This window comes from Chiroxiphia lanceolata, chromosome 14 (genome assembly GCF_009829145.1).
Source record: "Chiroxiphia lanceolata isolate bChiLan1 chromosome 14, bChiLan1.pri, whole genome shotgun sequence".
In the NCBI taxonomy this organism is placed as follows: Eukaryota; Metazoa; Chordata; class Aves; order Passeriformes; family Pipridae; genus Chiroxiphia; species Chiroxiphia lanceolata.
In genome coordinates this window covers 19,639,428-19,657,997 of record NC_045650.1, presented here as the reverse complement: position 1 = coordinate 19,657,997, position 18,570 = coordinate 19,639,428, and the positions used below count along the sequence as shown (strand labels likewise).

General features: G+C 55.9%; 1 protein-coding gene across 2 annotated transcripts in view; it reads right to left on the bottom strand.

The window, feature by feature from the left end:
• EFNB1 (ephrin B1) overlaps nucleotides 1-18,570 on the bottom strand; it is a 50,745-nt gene that overhangs the window by 11,582 nt on the left and 20,593 nt on the right. For both annotated transcript variants that reach the window (XM_032702065.1, XM_032702066.1), the window contains exon 2: nucleotides 9,159-9,436. In XM_032702065.1, coding sequence (XP_032557956.1) covers nucleotides 9,159-9,436 — 278 coding nt within the window. The remainder of the gene's footprint in view (nucleotides 1-9,158; nucleotides 9,437-18,570) is intronic.

The following is an 18,570-nucleotide window of genomic DNA, read 5'->3' as shown; positions in this document are numbered from 1 at the left end:
GCCCGGTCCAGCATGGAAAGAGGAGGTTGCTCCTCCAGCACCGCTGACCCCAGGAGTGCCCCCACTGCTCACTCCCCTGGCATCAGGGGCACTGCCAGGCCCATGCAGCCAGTACCAGTGCCATAGAGTCAACTAGGATCGTTCTATCCCTCCCTACCTGTACTGGGAAGGTGAGGGAGCCCTGCAGTCACTCTACAGACAGCCAGTGGAGCCCTGGGAATCCGGACATCCCAGCCCGCACTCCTGCTCCAGCAAAAACAGTGGGAAAATCCCCAGTTCAAATGCACTGCTGGAAATGGGAATGAAAATCGTTGCAGAGGGTCTGGCAGGGATGGGGTTCACCTCCCCCTGGCCAAGGTCAGCACCCCCAAAATCAAATTAAAAGGTTAAATTAGCCCCAATCTTTATAGGGAGTGGAGGGACACGCACAGTGCAGGCTGGCAGTGTCAGCCAGTGACAGGGGAAAGAAGAAGGGAGGAGAACACACACCACACTCATCCCCACCTGCTACAGCTCCACTCTCTCAACATGCTTTCCTGGGGCAAAGGGAGAACAACAGCAAACACTTTCACTTAAGTGAAAACCTAATTTCCCATTAAATCAGCTTTCTGGTGGAAAATTATAACCAACCCTAATTAGTATCATAATTAAGAGTCACTGTTATATTGCAGGGAACCTCATCCAGGCCGAAAAGCACATCTTGGCTGCAAGACCACAGCTTGCTGACTCTCTCACAGGCCCTTTAGCAGCAGCACTGCAAGCTGTCCATGTGGATGAGCCATGGAAGCTTCATCCATTTCTATCCTGCTCCCTGCCCAGCACAGGGGGAACACGGCACTAAATAAACCCATTGTCTCCAGGTCTATCCACCCCTTCCACAAAAACTGTGTGTTGCTGGAAGAGGAAGATGATTTGTGCAGACTCTGTGGTCGCCCCAAGCAACTGGTTACAGGTCAGGAAGAAAGTGCCACGTAATTCCCCACCTGATGCTCTGCCAGAGTCATTTGTGGGCCCCGCTGGGAGCAGGAGGGGAGGAAAGCGCTTATTGCCTTTTAACAGGGTGTAAATCTCTCCTGTTAGGTAGGAAAACATCTGCAAGATGACTCAGAAATCCCTTGGGAAGGGGATGGGGATGGACAGTGCGATCCTCAATGCCAGCTCCTCCCCACATGGAGCCAACGCTGCCCCCAAGACCACTAAGGGCTCCATCCTCGCTCCAGTGGCTCAGAGAAAACTCCAGGTTTTCAGGGATGGAGAGGCTGATTCATGTGCAAATGTTCTGGAAGCTCCAGCTGCCTGGAGGAGGTGCCCTGCAGCAAGCAGGGACAGGAGCTCCGGGAGGAAACCCCACTGCAATTAAAGGCAAACTTTGCATAAGCATCAGGAACCTGCTGGAAGTGGGGAGGTGACATGGGTGCAACTCCTGGCCCAGAGATGCAAATAATCCCATGGTTGGGAGAGGAGCCAGCCCAGGCACTGTTTCTGCTGTGGCCGTGCACCCACAGGAGCCCAGCTTGGAGCAGGATCACCCTTGGCTTCCAGTGCTTCACCCCAAAACAGCTGGAGCAGGAGCTCACTGATCCACTGCTCCCAGGGAGCACACATGGGACCCCAGGCTTGTCTCAGCCCTCTGCCCCAGGACACTAGCACGGCACCGAACGGTCTCCAGCAACACCCTGAGCTGCAGGATTTAGACATTTCCAACACATGCCAAATAAGCCCCTGATTATCCAGACAAGGACTTGCCCTCTTGCTGAGTAATGGTGGAGGAAGGGGCCTCTCTGGCCCCCAACTTAGGGAAGATCCCACTGCAGAGGGGGGAGCAGCCATGCCCTGATCCTGCTGCTCCCCGCAGCTGCCTCTCCGTGAGCTGTGCAACCCCTGCTCTGCGCTGCCAGGGGGGATCAAAGAGCACACTCATTATACAGCAGCAAGAAAACCAGCAGTCCCAGGGCAAAGAGGCTTGGAATGGAGGGTGACACCAATCCACCCTGGAAAGGTGAGATGCCAGAGGTGCCTCACACTGCTGGGTAGCCCTGCCTGCATGGCCAGTCTGGTCCAGAGGTAGACAAACACAGATCCTTAGAAATTAGGCATGGAAAAGGACCCAGCACACACTGTCATGGACCCTTCTACACCAGGTCAGAGCTGTAGTGGTCCCTACAAGCCTCTTCCCCGCACTTTGGCAGCTACGGGAGCAGTAGAGTGCAATGGGGATCCCAGGGGAAAAGCCCGGGGAGAGGGTTTGGATGAAGAAGTGGTTATTTTAAAAAACATGCCAAGGAAGTAGCTGCCTGCACTTATCCATGCACAAATCTCCTGGATGCACCAGTATGCCAGGATTTCTTTCAATTCCTTGTCGAGCTGATGGCTGCTTCTGCCTTGAGAGTCTCTTAATTAAAGTTTAATCCAAAAGGAGCCACGTGCCATGGAGGAAGCTCTCAGAAGTGACCACTGATGAAGAGCCAGATCCGCCAAGGCCTGTGCAGCTGCAGCTCCAGGAGAAGCCCTGGGATCTCCATGTCCTCCTGCTGCAGATGTGCTGGGGGAGCAGGAGGTGCAAGGGGAGGATGAGGAAGGGGAAGAGAGGATGCACCACAAAAACTACAGGGCTGCTTTGCTGTGGGTCCCCCACCACAGCTGCTGAGGGAGCACTTCTGGGGGGACAGGCAGATTCCCAGTGTCCCAGGAGTGAGGGCAGAGCAGGATCAGGCAGGTGATGCACGGGGAGATGTCACTTCTTCACTGCCATCACCCCTGCACGTCACTACTGCTTGTCACCTCTGTTTTCAGGAGCACTGAGGAGTTAAACATGTTTTATTTTCTACTAATGGGTCGTGACAGTGCCAAAGAGACACTCTTGGAAATTGTTTCTGGTGGGGAACAGCATCCCGGGATGCAGGGAGCCCGATTTCCTGGGCAGACACAACCCAGTGGCCATCTCTAAAACCCTTGGCTGTGCCAGGGCTGCAGGCAGGGCCAGGCTGCCCAGCAGCCAGGGAGTTAAGCGGGCACCGGGACCCCCAGCCGGGTGTTTGTGGCAGGCAGGGCCCCCCGGCCCCAGAGCAGATCAAAGCACAGGGAATTTACCTCCCGGGCCGGGTGCAGGACACCGGCCCTTTTGGAGGGGGCTTTTCATCCCTATTAGGGCCATGAAAGGCTGAGCCATGAGATCAGCTGCCAGGGGCTGTCCGGGGACAGTGCTGAGCCGAAAAGGTCAGGAGGGAGGAGGAGAAGAGAAAAGAGGCAGAGGCTTAAGGGACAGGGCTCAACAAAATCGCATTTACTGTGGTCACGGTCTTCAGACAAGGCTCCAAGACAAGGAACCGCATGTTGTCTAAGGGCCATTATTTGGGTTTGACATGTCCAGAGCCCGGCTTTGAAGTCGGGAGTGGGACACGTTAGAGATCCACCGGCTCCCACGCGGCATCTCCCGCAGGAGAGGGTCCCACCCACCCTCTGCCATCAGCTCTCAGCAGGACAGGGATAGAGAGCAAAGCCCCAAAATCAGATGGATGCCACCAGCCTTTGTTTGGCCCAGGTATGTGACAGGTATGGCCGAGGACTTGGCACGCGTTTGGGGGAAGAATGAGGAAACCGGTTAATTGGGTTTTTATCAGCAGAAGTTCACAGCTCCCATCATGGCATCAAACGGCACTCGGGCTTTCAACTCATCTCCACCAAACAAGTTGTGGGATGGAAGATGAGGAGCACATGAAAGTGGCCACATTCAAATGCAATCAGCAAAGAGCTGGCGAGCTGACAACCCCCCCGGCACAGCCCCCATCCCAAGGAACCAGGGAGGAAATTATTAAATCCCAAGGAAGGAGCTCCAGCAGCCCCGCAGACACACGCTGGCACCAGTAAAGGCTTCCCAAACCAACGGAAGTTGGAGGAGCACAGCCAGAAAGGTAAGTATGGCAATGTGTCCCAAAAAATTCCAAGGGAGGAAGGATGATCCTGGCAGCTGGAGTCCACAGGTGACCCCTCTCTCCACACTGAAAATGCTGACGTAGCGCGGCCCAGGGACGAAGCCGCGTTGCAGTGGCAGCGCTGGTTTACAACAAATAACTCTTGCCAGGTTAAGACTAATTGCATCTAAAAACAGAAATGCAAGACAAGGGGTTTAACGCAACCCTCGGTAATACATCCGCTCCCGCCGGATCCCGCTGCCAAAAAGCGTTAGATTGGATTACGGATGTTATTACATCAAAAATGGATTGAAGGGCTTAAAGACTCCCAATAAACAGCAAACGCATTGGATTTATGGGGAAACATCTACCAGGGCCTCGCTTTTACTTCAGCAGTGTCATCAAACAAGGCCTTTGTGCTTTAAAGAGGCTCAGGGGAGAGGTGAGACACTACAGCCGTGCCAGGGGCTTGCCAGAGGGACAAGTGAGAGATCCAGCCTGGAAGAACACCTTGGCACTGCCCACCACATCTGCAAACAGCTGCCTGGAGAGCACCGAAAGGCTGAGCAAGGTTTGTCTGGCAGTCTCCATCATCCCACACCCCACTGAACAAAGAACGGGCTTCCAGGACCACCAATAACCCCAAAACCAAACAGAGAATGAACTGGGGAACCGTGTCCGAGGATGGAGCAAGTGCAAGGCTGAAGAACACGCCACCAGGCACGTCCCTGCCAGAGTACAGAGGCACCAGCACAGCTGGGCACCACCAACACCCCTCACAGACCTGACTGAGCTGAAGATCATGGAATCATGAAATGGTTTGCATTGGAAGGGACCTTAAAGATCATTCTGTTCCATCCTCTGCCATGGGCAGGGACACCTCTCACTAGACCAGGTTGCTTCAAGCCCCGTCCAATCTGGCCTTGGACACTTCCATGATGGGGCATTCCAGAGATGGGTTCAGTGACCTTTAAAAGTTCCTTCCAATCCAAACTGTTCTTTGATTCTCTGATCCAGAGCTCTGACATGGCAGGGAGCCACGCCAGGAGCTCCTTCTCACACCGCCCTGCTGCCAGGACATGGGGATTAATGGATCTCTATCCAGGCACCTCATTACCAGAGATAGTGAAACTGGAGCAAGTTCAAAGAGGAGCAGCAAACGCAATTAGGAGCTGGAGTGAATTAGGAGGGGAGGTGGAGGGAGCTGAACCTGCAGGGCTGGCTGAGCCCTGGCGGGGCCGGAGCTGCCCACAAGCATCCCAGGAGCGCAGGTACCAGGGAGAGGGAAGGCCACTCCAGTGGGACACAGACTGCCAAGGAAACAAGGAAAATCACCAGAAATCCACAAAACCAAGGTTGAGGAGAAAGGTTGGTATGGCCACACTCTCACACCTGTGGCAGGGGACCTGCAGGCCCAAAGCAGGATCCCCACCCTACCTCTGGACAATATCTTCCCAGAAGAGTCCTCAGTTTCCCCCTTCCTGTGTCCTTTTGCTCCTGCCAGCCCAAAAAGCAATTGAACAGATAATTTTGAAGCACTGGGATACATTCCTCCCTCCCGTTTCAGCCATTCACAAGCCACCAGCCTCTCCACCAGCTCTGCAGGGACAGAGGGCGGAGGAATCATGTGCCTGCCTTGATCAGGATGCTGTGAATGATCCAAACCTCACTGCTGGCCAGGGAATGGCAGGAGAACCTGCATCCACACACCAGTCTGCAAGCACAAACCACCCCAGAGTCCCCATGGATGCTCCCAGCAGCCTGCCCATGGCTTTGTGTTTGGCCCAGGAACCACTGAAAAGACTTCCTTTTGGGGAAAAAAGCAAAAATTCCTTCCTGTTGGACCTCACCTTCCTACCTCCCACACAGCACAGCAGGAGCAACCGCCCAGAGAGCCACCAGCACACACTTCCCTCTGTCTGCCCATGGCACAGGTAGGGAGGAGATGGGATGTCAGGGACAGGGAATCCCACACAGGCACCAAAGGCAGGCAGGGAAGCACCTGGGAGACCAGGGATGGAAGAAATCACAGCCTGTCATGGAGAAGAACACCCAATTCCCAAATTCCCAGCTCCTCTGCCTTCTCAGCACCCCACCCTGGGGATGGTGCTTAGATCCTGCTAGAGCCTCACGGTCCCCCCGAGCCTCTGCATCCACCATGGACCTGCAGGCAGGAGATGCCACATCTTGTTCTTTATGGAAAGGCTTAGGAAGAAGCATCACCTTCCCCTGCCCAGCCTCTGGAGTAAAGATGCTTTCAAGGAAAGCCTGGAGCTGGTGTGGAGGGGGCCGGTGCGAGGCTCTGGAGAGGACAGGGACAGGGAACATCGGCTTTCAAAAGCCTTTTCATTGCTAAGCCCAGGGCTGGGGCCGTGTCCCTCCTTGATAAAAGTGTCCCTAAACAAGGTTTGGCATATCCAAAGCGAGGGTGAGGAGCAGCCCTGAATGGGAGGGACCCCAGGAAGCCCCCGGCTCCTGTGGGCAGGTTTTCCAGCGGCACACGTCCTGCTCCCCTCGGCTTCAGTGGCGCTTCCCCGGCTTAGAAATGAAAAGGAAGGAAAAAACTCCTTTGTGTGTCCAGGCAAAGCTTGGGGAGAGGGAGGGGGGAAAAATGGGGGGACAAAAAAAAGACAACACGTGGGTGGTCTGCTTGGGAGACTTTTGACTTTGTTTTTTTGGCTATTTTATTTCTTGGCAGAAAGAACTCCTGGGGCTGCTCAGCAGAGGGTATGGCCAGATCACAGGAGCATCCTCAGCCCACCCAGGGGCCAAAGTTCAGCTGGCAGCTCCCGGCTCCGAGGGGTTTCGCATCAAAGCACGGAGGAGTCAAGAGAAATTAAAGTCAGAAACGGTCCAAGGAAGGGGCAGAGGGCAGTGCCGGCCCCCCAAGGGGAGGGGGGACACCCCACAGGGATGCTCCGAGCACCCCGCTCGCTGCTTCCCTAGACAGTCTGAAACTGGGAAATAGAGGATAAATAGGATTTTATATTAAAAAAATGAGCTTAAAAGGCTCAGCCAAACATCCGACAGGACGCACAGCCGGGATTTTGTAAACTGTGCAATGCCGGCTTTACAAAATCCGGGCTGTGCATCCCGTCGGATCCACAGCGAGCCAGAGCCGGAGCCGGTCACCTGCAGTGCCCCAGGTGCGCCGGCAGCGTTGGAGGGGAGCTGGCACCGACCCAAAGCCACGGGGGCCCTTGGGGAGCCACGTTTGGAGTCGGCAACACACTGTCAGCTGCTTGTGAAAACGCCTCTGAAAGCTCCAGGAGGTTGATTTTCACTTGAGTTTTTGTGTGAAATGAAAAATAGCTCCTTAAAATTTGGCTAATTCAGAGGCTGGTAAATCCCTCTGCCCCCACCTTCCTGGACTTGGATGACATATGAGGGATCTCATGTTTCTTCTTCCCAGTGCTTTGCTCCACTTCTGAGCTTGTTTTGGGGAACATATTTGTCTTTGAGGGCTCTTTACAACCTGAGGGTCCCATGGGATGTACCTCAGAGGACCCCTTCTTTCAGCCCTCATTAGTTTGATGACCCTATCAATGCTTGAACTTGACCTCCAAACACAGAGAAGCCACTGACCAAGTGCTTCAAGATGTTTGCCTGACCCAAGGCTGTGATTTTGGCCCCTCTTCGCCCTCTTTGCCCACTGCGAGCAAAGCTTGTGTTGAATCAAGCCTTTCATCAGCTGAGGGACCACAAAGGGCTGAACTTTGGCATCCCAGGGCCATCAGGCTGGTGCCAAATATGGGAAGGAGATGGGAGTCTGCATGGGAGTTGTGCCAGGGCTTTTGGCATCCCAAACCCATCTCTGTGGCGCCCGGGCTGGAATCAGGGCTTCCTGCATCCCTGACGGCTGCAGAGTTGGTGTTTCCTGAGTGACAGGTGATAGATGTCCCCAGGCTGGCACAGGGATGGTGACCATCACTCCAGGAGAGTCCGGCCCAGCAGTGACTCAGCCCATGGTCGCTGCCAGCACCGCGTTGTGCCAAGCCGGCTCAGCGGGTAGTTGTGCCAGGTCCTCCCCGCTGTCACCTCTCCTGTTAGCAACACCTTCCTGTCTGACCATCCAGGAGCCACTCTGGCATCTCCATGGCCATGCAGGGAAACCCACTCAGTCACGCGTCAGGAAGCACTAAGAACCATTTCCCACAACGGAACTGAGAGGGGCTCAGGGTTGTCCTGCCAGAGCTGGGCCCGGCTGCTTCCTCTGCATCAGGTTTATTCCCAACTATTCTGTAGCACAACTCCAGCCCCGGCCGGGCTGGCTGGGGATGTCCACACCGGCAGCCTCACCATGACACCACGCTACAGCAGAGCCTCTCCCGCCCCCAGCTCTGCCATGGCCTCACCGCCCCCTCCCACAGATTCCAGGCTAAAAATACCCTGTTTACCTCCCCCGGCCGGCGCTCGCCTCCCACACGGGTGGCTGACCCCTGTGCCGGCCGCTCGCCGGCGAGCCTGCGGCACGTGATGGCGAGGGAGCCGAGCCACGGCCACCGTGCCCTTTGCATGCACGGAGCCAGGCAGGAACAGCCAGGCTGAGCAGGACAGGAGGGGAGGAAGAGCGAGCTGGCAGCACTGCCCGGACATGGCTGAGCTCCCCAGCGTCCTTCTCCATCCACACCAGAGCCAGCACAGGCAGATACACCCCTGTGCAATGGTCCCCTGCATGCACAAACAACAGGCCCCAAGAAAATTCCAACGTCCTTCACTCTCCCTTCCATAAAAAGCACTAAGATACAAAAGGGACAGGCCAACGTGCAGAATTCTGCAGCCATCTGGATCACAGCACGCACTGCACACCACTGGCACTTCCCGCTGCCGGAGCTGCTCTTGGAGGCAGCACCCATGGACAAGGACAAGCATCTCCTTGGATACCATTCCTCTTTCTCCCAAGCAAAGTCCTGCAAATGCCCTGTAATGCCTCCAGCAAAGATGGCAGCAAAATACAAGCTCCAGGCATGACAGTGCTCTGGACACACAGAGCCAACCCGGCTGGGGACATGTTCCTGCTCTTGGTCACGACCGGGGCAGGGACAGCAGAGCAGCCAGACACGGACCGGTGACCCCACTCAGCCAGTGACACATTCCTCCCCCTGCTCCCATCCAGCGGGACATATTTTCCGTACGTGTCAGCTCTTTGCACCGGCCAAGTCACACACGAGTGCCTGGCGACACTGTCCAGGCGCCCGCAGCCCTCCCGAGCCAGGGCCGGTGGCGAGGAGGAGGAGGGCGACTCACATGTGATGAAGTAATCCTGCTGCCGCTTGAACTCCAGGCCCATGTAGTTGGGGCTGAACTCCTGGAACTTGATGGTGAAGCGGATCTCCTGCTCGGGCCGGTTGCACGTCACCAGCACATTGGGGTCCATGACAGTGCTGCAGGCATCTGCCTGCTCCTTCCTCACCAGGTACAGCTTGTAGTACTCGTAAGGCTTGGACGGCTCCGCCTTGGGGCAGATAATGTCCAGTTTATCCCCAATCTCTGGGTAGATGACCAGCCCCTTCCCAGTCATGAACCTGAAAGAGAGGAGGGTGAGAGGTTACCACATGCTGGAGCAGGAGCCACACCAGCCCATCCCACCCCACTCACAACATTTATTTTGTGCTTCAACTCTGCTGCTTCCCCTCTGCAAGACAGTTGACACCAGAATTAAGTCCTCCTCTTCCCTCCCCATCCCAGCATATAACAGAGCCAGCGTGGGCTCCCTCCAACAAAACCAGGGCTGGCTTGGGTCAGTCCTGCTCGCCAGCCATGACAAGGGCAGGCACCCTTCCCAGCCCCAAGCCTGGCATCCAACAGGGAATGGAGTCTTCCCACAAAAGGCCGAGGAGCAAGCGGGCTGGAGACGCCGTGGCTCTGCCCGACGGCCAGGCAAGGAGCTTCCTGCAGGGACAGGCAATAATTAGGCATAGGGAGAAGTCCTGACAATGGGGCGCAGGGAGGGATCCCTTCCACGCCCCAGCTCCCCAAGGAATTCCTGTCCTTAAATGGAAGGGAGGGAAGCATCCTGCAGGACAACTTCTGCCTCACCAGGCTCAACGGCGTGCCCAGGAGCGTGGGAGGACCGGATGGAGAGGAGTAAGGAGGGAGGAAAGCTATTCGGGGCTGGAAGGCAGGGCATTGGGAAGGGAAGGAAGGCAAGATGCTGATAATTAGCATTCGGATCTCGTTATGGTGGGGCAAGGCTCTGATTAGGTTTTTCCAGCATGAAGGAGAGGATTAGGGCAGGAAGGAGGGAAGCAGCAGATCATCTACTTTGATGTAGGCAACAAGCGTTCCTGATGGGAGATAAGGTGGGAATGGATGTTCCTGCAGAGTTATCTCTGCTGCAACTCCCTCATGTAATCTGGGCATGGCAAAAACCAAAGCAAGTGTTTTGGCTGCATGGTCACGCTTCCCCTTCCGCTCTCGGACACGGCCCATCATTGTCCCAGTCCATCCTGGCGGTGGGATGGGGTCCGGGACACCTTCTGCCCCCAGCCAGCTGCTCCAGTTGGAGCTGCAGGCTCCACAGAAGGAAGATCAAACACACAAAACCAACCTGCTCCGAGGCTCTGGTACAAGTCTTAGCAAGAAGCCACGGAGCTGGAACGAGCAGCAGGCCTCTGGCTGCGGGAGCCCCACAGATCCACATGCCAGGCTGGGAGCTGGCAGGCGGAGCCAGAGCCCACGCACCCCCCAATGCCCTTGGCACGGCTCCGGAGCTCGGTGCCAGCTCGGTAGCAGCGGGACAGACACACAGACATCATGTGCACCTTGCTGCCAGATCAGACGGGCAGCTGGGATGGTGGGTACGGTCCCCTTCATGGAGCTGGATTCAGGCGGGTTATCCGCCCAGCCTCCCTGCATGGCTGCAGTTCTGCCTCCACCACATCAGCTCCAGCAGTATCCAAAGCAGCTGCACAACGGGGCATCAGGCACAGGGAGATGGTCGGGATCATCCCAACCCTGGCACCGCCAGTACAGCAGGGCTTTGGCCACAGTAGGTTTGGGAAGGGATTAAGTTTTACACAAGTCATGATTCTGGCAGAAGGTGACTACGAGAGAACTGGGAAGTCAACCCCTGAAGGGCTTTCAGGGATGCAGGTGGGATGCTGACTGTGGTGCCAGCACGGCACAGTCCAGCTCCATCCACGGCACTACCGGCAGGTAAGCCAGGCTTCGCTTCACACTACCAAGTAGGTCACCTGGCCGGTGGCCAGCACGGGCTTCCAAAGCCTCGGGAGCGATAAAGGCTTCCCCACCCACGGCCGGAGCCCTGACGCAAGGCCGGAGCGGGGCAGGAGCAGGGGAGCAGCCCCTGCCCCTCCCTCCCGGCCGCAGACACGCAGTGCAAGTGAACACTTGCATGCTCGCCCCGGGTTCCCACCCCGAGAGGCAGCTGGATCCCACACTCCACGGCTGGGCTGAGTCAGAGGCTTCCTGGCACAGCATTCTGGAGTGACTCAAGCTCCCTCCTCCAGCCCCTGCCAGCTCCCTCCTGCCCAGAAGATGCCAAACAGGAAGCCACAAACAAGTCAAGCAGATGTCCTGCACCGCCGGAGCAGGAGGAGAAAGCTGCTATCCACCCTCATCTCCATACCAGGAGGACCTATTACACCTCCGTGGCCAAAACCTTGGCCAGCACCTGCAAACCAACCGGTCCCCACGACACCAGCCTATTGGGATGGGGCCAAGCAGATTTTTAACCAGGGGAGGGGCCATGAAGCAGCCGGGGCAGCTGAGAACATCCCAGCACCACATCCTGCTGGCACCTCCTCATCTGAACAACTCCACGACCAGGGCCTACGTTTGGTTTATTTGTTTAAAGGATAAAACAACAAGGCGAGTCCCTGCCATGACCGCTCAGTCCCAGTTCCAGAAGCACATGGTTTCAGCCTGGAAATTAGCCCAGGAACATCTTCCAGATCTCCTACACCAAGCAAGACAGCGCCACCTCATCCTGCACAGGGTTTTTGAGGTGCTCCCTCTGACTGCTTCTCCCTGCCAGCCACATTCCCCCCCCAACATGTTTCCCTTTGTCCTCCAATTTCCCTGTTTTTTTCTCCTCCATTTCCCCCTTAGTGTCCTCTCTCTTCTCCAAAAGCAGGGCTGTTCCCAAAAAATTTTGCTTTGTCACAAGAACAGCTTGTAATGACCATCCTAGAGAAGACCAACAGTTCCTACCATGTAAGAGGTCAGTTCTACAGGAAATTCTCCTTTAAAATACTCAGCAAAAAGCTACATTTGTCACAAGAAAAAGAGAGGAAAAAAGAAGAGTCCAAGAATTGTCGCGTGTTGCCTGAACACAGGATTGCAGCCAGTTCTGGGGACAAGGAAATTTAGTTCAGAAGGATGGCTGAAGACAAAAAGGAATTACACTGTTGACTTGTCTTCACAAGGACACGTCTTCAGATTTATCTTAACCGGGAGGAATGAACAGAGCAACTTCTAAATTAATAGGGAAATTCATCGTGCCCTCAGAGCACCCGCTGTAATGTCAGGGAGGGAGGGAGGGGGAAATCTGCTGTTCCTCCATAAAATACAGTTTGATTTCCCTGTTTTAAGGTGGGGAGGAAAAAAGTACAAGGAAAACTAAAATTTAACTCAATGCTGAAAAACAGCTTCCACCTTGTATGACCTCGCCCATCACTCACAAGAATGGTCCAGCTTTATTCCCATCCCATCCCTGAAAGTGTTCAAGACCAGGTTGGATGGGGCTTGGAGCAACCTGGGAGGTGTCCCTGCCCATGGCAAGGGGTGGAACAGAATGATCTTTAAGGTCCCTTCCAACTCAAACCATTCTGGGAGTCTGTGAGTGGCACCATCACCAGCTCACAGGTAACATCCTTCCTCCTGGAGTCCAAGGGCATGGGAATGATTAACTACAGCCATTACAGTTTAAAACAAGTACTTTTTGCCAGCTGAGCAGGTGGGGAGCACTGGTCACCACTCCACTTATCGGCAGCTTCATCCCTTAAAGCCCCTGGAGGTGGTTTTTGGGTGGCACCCACGGCTGCCCACCCGCAGAGCCGTGCTGGGACCATCCCGGCCATCCCAGCCAGGCATCCCCCCACAGCCCCCCGGCCCCCAGCTCCCGGCCCTGCAGGTTCCCTGGGACCGATCAGGTGGCGGCATCCAATTTCCTCATTGTTTCGGGAGGTGTTTTCTGATGGGAAAGGTGAAAAGGGTATTTGTGAGCCTTGTAAACCGATTCCTCCGAGTTGGGTAAACAACGGGAGCTCTGTTGGCAGCGGGATGTCGGGATGCTGGAGCAGAGAGACGGGATTAAAGGGCAGCCTCTCCCCTTCCCTGAGTTGGGGGGCCGCTGCTGGGGACCCCCAGCCCTTGCAGAGTTCCCCCCTCAGCAGCACGGAGGGCTATGCTCCCATCAGGGCTCCAAACCGTGGGATCCGATGGACTGAGCGGGGTCTATAGCTGGGACCTGCTGGAAGAGCAGTGGACTCAGACAGTGCCTGTGGAGGCAGCACCCTGACATCACAGAGGGGGGTTGCTGGGAGAGGAGGAATGGGGCAGTAAGAGACGAGAATCCCTTGGAACACAGCGTGGGTCCAGGAGGGAATGCAGCCCCTGTGCCCCTGGCTGTGCCTCGGCAGGAGCTCCAACACACCACGGCAGCAGTGCTGCCCAGGCAGGCACAGACCAGCCCCGCCGTGCCCACTGCTCCTTCCGTTCGATCCCAACGCAGCCGGGCACGGATCCACACACAGGGATGACCAGACCCCACGCAACCACAGGCAGGGCAATACCATCTTCCAGCAGCAGCTGGAAGCTCACACCTCTTCTTCCAGGAGGAGCAGCCCCGTGAGGTGGTGGGACTCCCAGTAAACCACCTGATGGATCAAAATCCCATGGCTTCCCGGGATGGCTAGTGGGACACCAGCCATGCCGAGCAGCTCCAGTAGCACCAGGGTTCCTGGAACTGCCACACCACAGGGATGACTTGCTCCTTCCCACCACTGTCAGAGGCTCTGCAAGCCCAGGAACACAGGATGAGGAGGAAAACCTTTGGTGGGAGCAAGCTCTGAATTCATGTTGGGCATGAAACCTCCCTCCTCCACACACCCACCCCATGCAGGCTCCTCTCCTCCATGTGGGAACACATGGATAGATATAGATAAGCCAACACGTTCACAGCAACAGCTGCAGACACAAGTGTCCTGCAGACAAGTCATCTGGAACCTTAAAATCCAGCAGTCCTTCAGCTCTTCCTTAGGGGAGACCAGTGAATTGCTTAAAAACATATTTTTTTTAAAAATGTGTTGACACACTTTCCAACCTCTCATCTCCCCCTGATCCAGGCATTCCTTGCACCACGTCAACTACCAAATCTCCAGGGCAGCATCACCTTTCCCCACATCCACAACACACGATGCCCCTCACCTGACATCAGGCTTTGCAGCAACACAACAACATTTACCAAGAACCTGCTCCTCGCAGAAGACGCTCTAAAGCCGATGCTGACATACATACAAGATGACATATGCTAAATGCTGTTTGCTTCAAAGAAATCCAAAAATAACTGTATCTTACATGCAGGACGTGTATGTCTGGCAGGGAAGGTTGACAGTGCCCGATAGAGCGAGGCCTGCAGGAGCTCTGTGGTTTTCCTGGTGTCTGGGCAGCTGAAGACCCCATGGGCCCAGCTCTCCACACCAACAGGTCCTTCCAGCCAGATCACAGCTCCCACGAGCCACCACAGCTCACACCCACTTAGAACCACCTCACAAAGGGATGGGAAAGGGCCAGATCCAGTAAAAAAGCCAAAACTCCCTGTATGAACTGGGCGTGTCCTCCTGAAAAACACCCCTGAACCCTGTGAGAGCTTTGCCGGTGCCCAGACACACCAGGTTCAGCCCTAACCCTCTGCCTCGCTCTCCCTCGCTTCCCTGGGACGTGGCAGCCATGTCCAGGCACTGGGTACTCTCTCCCAGGACCCCTGGCTACCAGCCAGAGAAATCAATGCTGTCCCCAGAGGAGTCCTCCAGACCCCAATATCACAGAGCTCCAGCCTCTGGAGGGGCACTGCACAGCTCGCGCTCCCACCATCGCTCCAAAGCTCCCCTGCTGACACCCAGGCACCGCTGCCCTTGCCAAGGTCTGTGTTTTCACCAAGAAAGAGACATCGAGGGGTTGGTAGCAACCACCTCTTGGGTGGTACCATCGCACCTGGAGTCAAATAGCATCACTAGACAGGGAGAAGTACACAGTCTCAGCTTGAGCCAAGAGCATCAGACACCCCATGTCACAGGGACAGCCCCCCACCCAACTCACTTCACCTCTCAAGAGCTGAGGACAACCAAACCAGAGGAATTATACACTAATTCCAATGGCCCACCTCATTCCAGTACACCAACAGCATCTACAGCCCTTTCCTGGAGCGTTGCCAGCAGCCGGAGGCACAGGACCCATTCTCCTTTTTGACTCCCATTCAACTCTTGGGAACAAAGAAACCCCGTCGAAGGAAGTTAATTACAAGTGGAATGAAAAGGTTCCACACTCTCCTCTGTCTCTCTCTGTATCTGTCGCCTTCTCGCTCGTCCATCGCGCTCCCCGTCGCCATAAGAGGGTAAATCGGAGCACGCGAACCCCCACGCTCTCAGATCCCACTTCTTTCATGTGCTCCTCTATTATTAGTCTCCTTTAGAAGAGCCTTCCATCTTTTTTCCCCCTGCTAATCTATGTATAATTATTTTCCTTGCCCTCGGCAGACCTCTGCTATTTCTGCTCTGTCCTTCGGAGCCGAGGTGGCCACACAGACCCAACGGTTCCAGGTAATTCTAAAAGCAGTACCATATCTCCCCCACTCTCTTGGTCTCTGGTGCTCAGAGAGAGATTTTCCACCTTCCAGCCCCCCCCAGTTCCTCGCTGTCCCCAGGAGGAGGAACTGAACAGCCTCTGCTGAGCCCCCACAGGCTGTCCTGTCCCGTCCCCCTCCCAGACACACTTTAAGGCCCTTTTTTTTTTCCACATCTCGGGTTTAATGAGGCCCATTCAACCCTCCCAAAGACAAAAGGCCCTTCTCGTTTCCAAACGGATTTACACGACGCATCAGTGAGGCATAAACGAGTCACCATGGAAACGTGCACCGGCCCCCCCAGCACTGGGATGCCATTTTCCAACTCCACTGCTCCCCAAAACCCCTTTGTTGCTTTAATACAGCTAGGAGGCTCCTCACCGGCTGGGAAAATCCCCCACCCACCCTAAAGTGACCCCCGGGGGCCAAGGATGACATTTTTGAGGTGAAGTTAAAAGATGTCCCCAGTGCAGACACCCCAGAGAGCTCCGCGCCATGACCGACTCCGGGTCATGGCCAAGCCAGGGTCTGGATTGAGTGGAAGGGAAAGAAACACCAAGTGCAGGAGGAAATGAAACCAAGCTGCCCCCTCTGCCCAGAAATGGGGGTGATGCCATGGCAGCACAGTCTGTCCACGCTCAAAGACCAGCTCCAGCCACAACCCTGCTCCCAGCACCTTTCCACAGGGAAGACGGTGGCTTTGGGGATTCCCATAGCTTTGGCAATGACCAAGAGGCCACTCCAATGCTTCACATGGAGGTTTGGCAACCATGAGCCTCATGTTTGTACCATAACCCTCCCCAGCCAGCCTCTCTCATTGAAGCTCAAGAGAGCACCTTGCTTGCTCCATGCAGGGAAGACAGGACACAGGGAATGTGGGAAGCAGCGAGGTCCCATCACAGCTCCTCAAGCTTTTTTCAGACGTTGCACATTCGCTGCCATATCTCTGAAGACCAAGCCCTTACCCAACATCAGGGGGAGAGCCCAGCTGTACCTGATTAGACAACAGAGAAAGACCAGAAAGAATCCATTTTCCATGAAAACACCCCCAGGGTTTCTGCAGGGGAAAGGAAGCAAGACCCTGGTTACAGCTGCAGACCCGCAGCTTGCAGACAGGTCTCCTCTCCTCCAGTCCAGACCCCTTCTCCTAAGGGAGAGAGATCCAGAGCAACAGCCAGCAAGGTGACTGAAGACATCACTTGTCACAGTGCCCTGCACGTTCCCACTTGTGGGGATGCTCTTCAGCCAAAAGAGCCACCTCAGAGCAGCACTGCCACCCCTCTGCATGGGTTTGGCTTTTCATGTCCCTGCGCCAGATGCCAAGGTAGGGGAGGTCTAGAGGAGGGACAGCTAGCAGAGGTCACCAGGGACAAGGGACGATCCCCACAGATCCTCTCTGTCCCTGTGCCAGTTTTCCTGCCGCTGAGCTCAGGAGCCCAAGGGCTTTTGGAACAGGTGGCTCAGCAGTGGTCACACCAAGGTTATCATCAACCAAGAGCAGAGGAGGTCTCCAGCCACCAGGACGCTGTAGAGAACAGGTCACCAGGCTCAGGAAAACCGGCACAGATGCCGGCCACACCTCAGCACCCATGGCCAGCAGGGGCCACAGTGGCCAGTGATGCCCCTGGCCCCGCAGCCGCTGGCAGCCAGGGCTGGCCCCGCTGACTCAGAGCCCTCCTGCACCATGGCATGCCCAAGGAAAACATCTGAGTCCCAGATTCTCCATCAGCTCCAAGGAGGATAATGGTGGCCCCCATTCCATCACCACACTGAGCACAGCCAAAGGCAGCACCCACAAAAGAGGAATGTTCTCCTTTGTCCCGTCATGTGCTCAGCCAGGATGGTTCCCCACACCAGTCCATCATCTACAGGGATGGCTGCTGCCCACCCCAACGCTCTGAGGAGGAAGAAGAGAAGGGGGAGGAGGAGAAGGCTCACAGCCCTCGCAGGAGCCAGGCCTGACACGAGCAGCCACGTGCTGCTCCATCTTCCCACCCCATGCTCTCAGACGCTGCTCCCAAACAATCCCAATCCAAACCCCGTGAGGGGGGGAAACAAAAAGTGCTGGTAATTGAGGGAGTTTGGAGGAGATTTAATTGGGGCCAGAGCACTGGCGCAGGCTGCTGCTGCCACCTGCAGCTGGTGGCGTGGGCTCGGGGGACCCCAGGCTTCCGCCCGTGCCGGTCTGGGGTGCAGATGCAGAATGAGGAGCGCCAGGGGTCCCCTGGGCTTGTCCCCACCCCACACACTCCCCTGCAAACTCCTTATTTTCAGCACAATAAGCAGCTCCAGCAGCGACGGAACCATGGGCTTGGCCAAGAAATGCAGAGAAAAAAAAAGCCATATTTTCTCCCTCGAGTTGTATCGTCCCGATCTCCCCGCGGAGGAATCCGGAGGAGCCGAGTTATCTAATTAATGCTGGCAGAAGCGGGAGGCCGAGGGCCGGGGGGCAGCGGGGCCCACAAAGCCGGTGTGGGGAGCGGTCTCCCCGCCGCCGGCATCCCCTGGCAAAGGGGCCCCTCGCTGGGAGTGAGGTAAGAGGGGATTCAAAGGGGGGTTTGTCAGGGGTTTTGTTTTTGAAAACGGGGGAGGGGAAGGGGACAGGGCTTGACAAGAGCTGACAGACAACTGAACAAAACCATAAGGGCCATGAATGGCAACACGGCGCTTTAATTGGCGTAGGAATGGAGAGAGAAGTGAGACAATGAGGCCGGGCAGTGGCAGTGGGGCCGAGGTGTGGGCAGCGGGCACTCACCTTCTCCTGCCCGCACTGCCAACCCCATCCCGACAGAGGTTGGCAGCTGGATGGCCTCCATCCTGAAAAACAGCACCCAAAAACCCCAGGGAAAACAT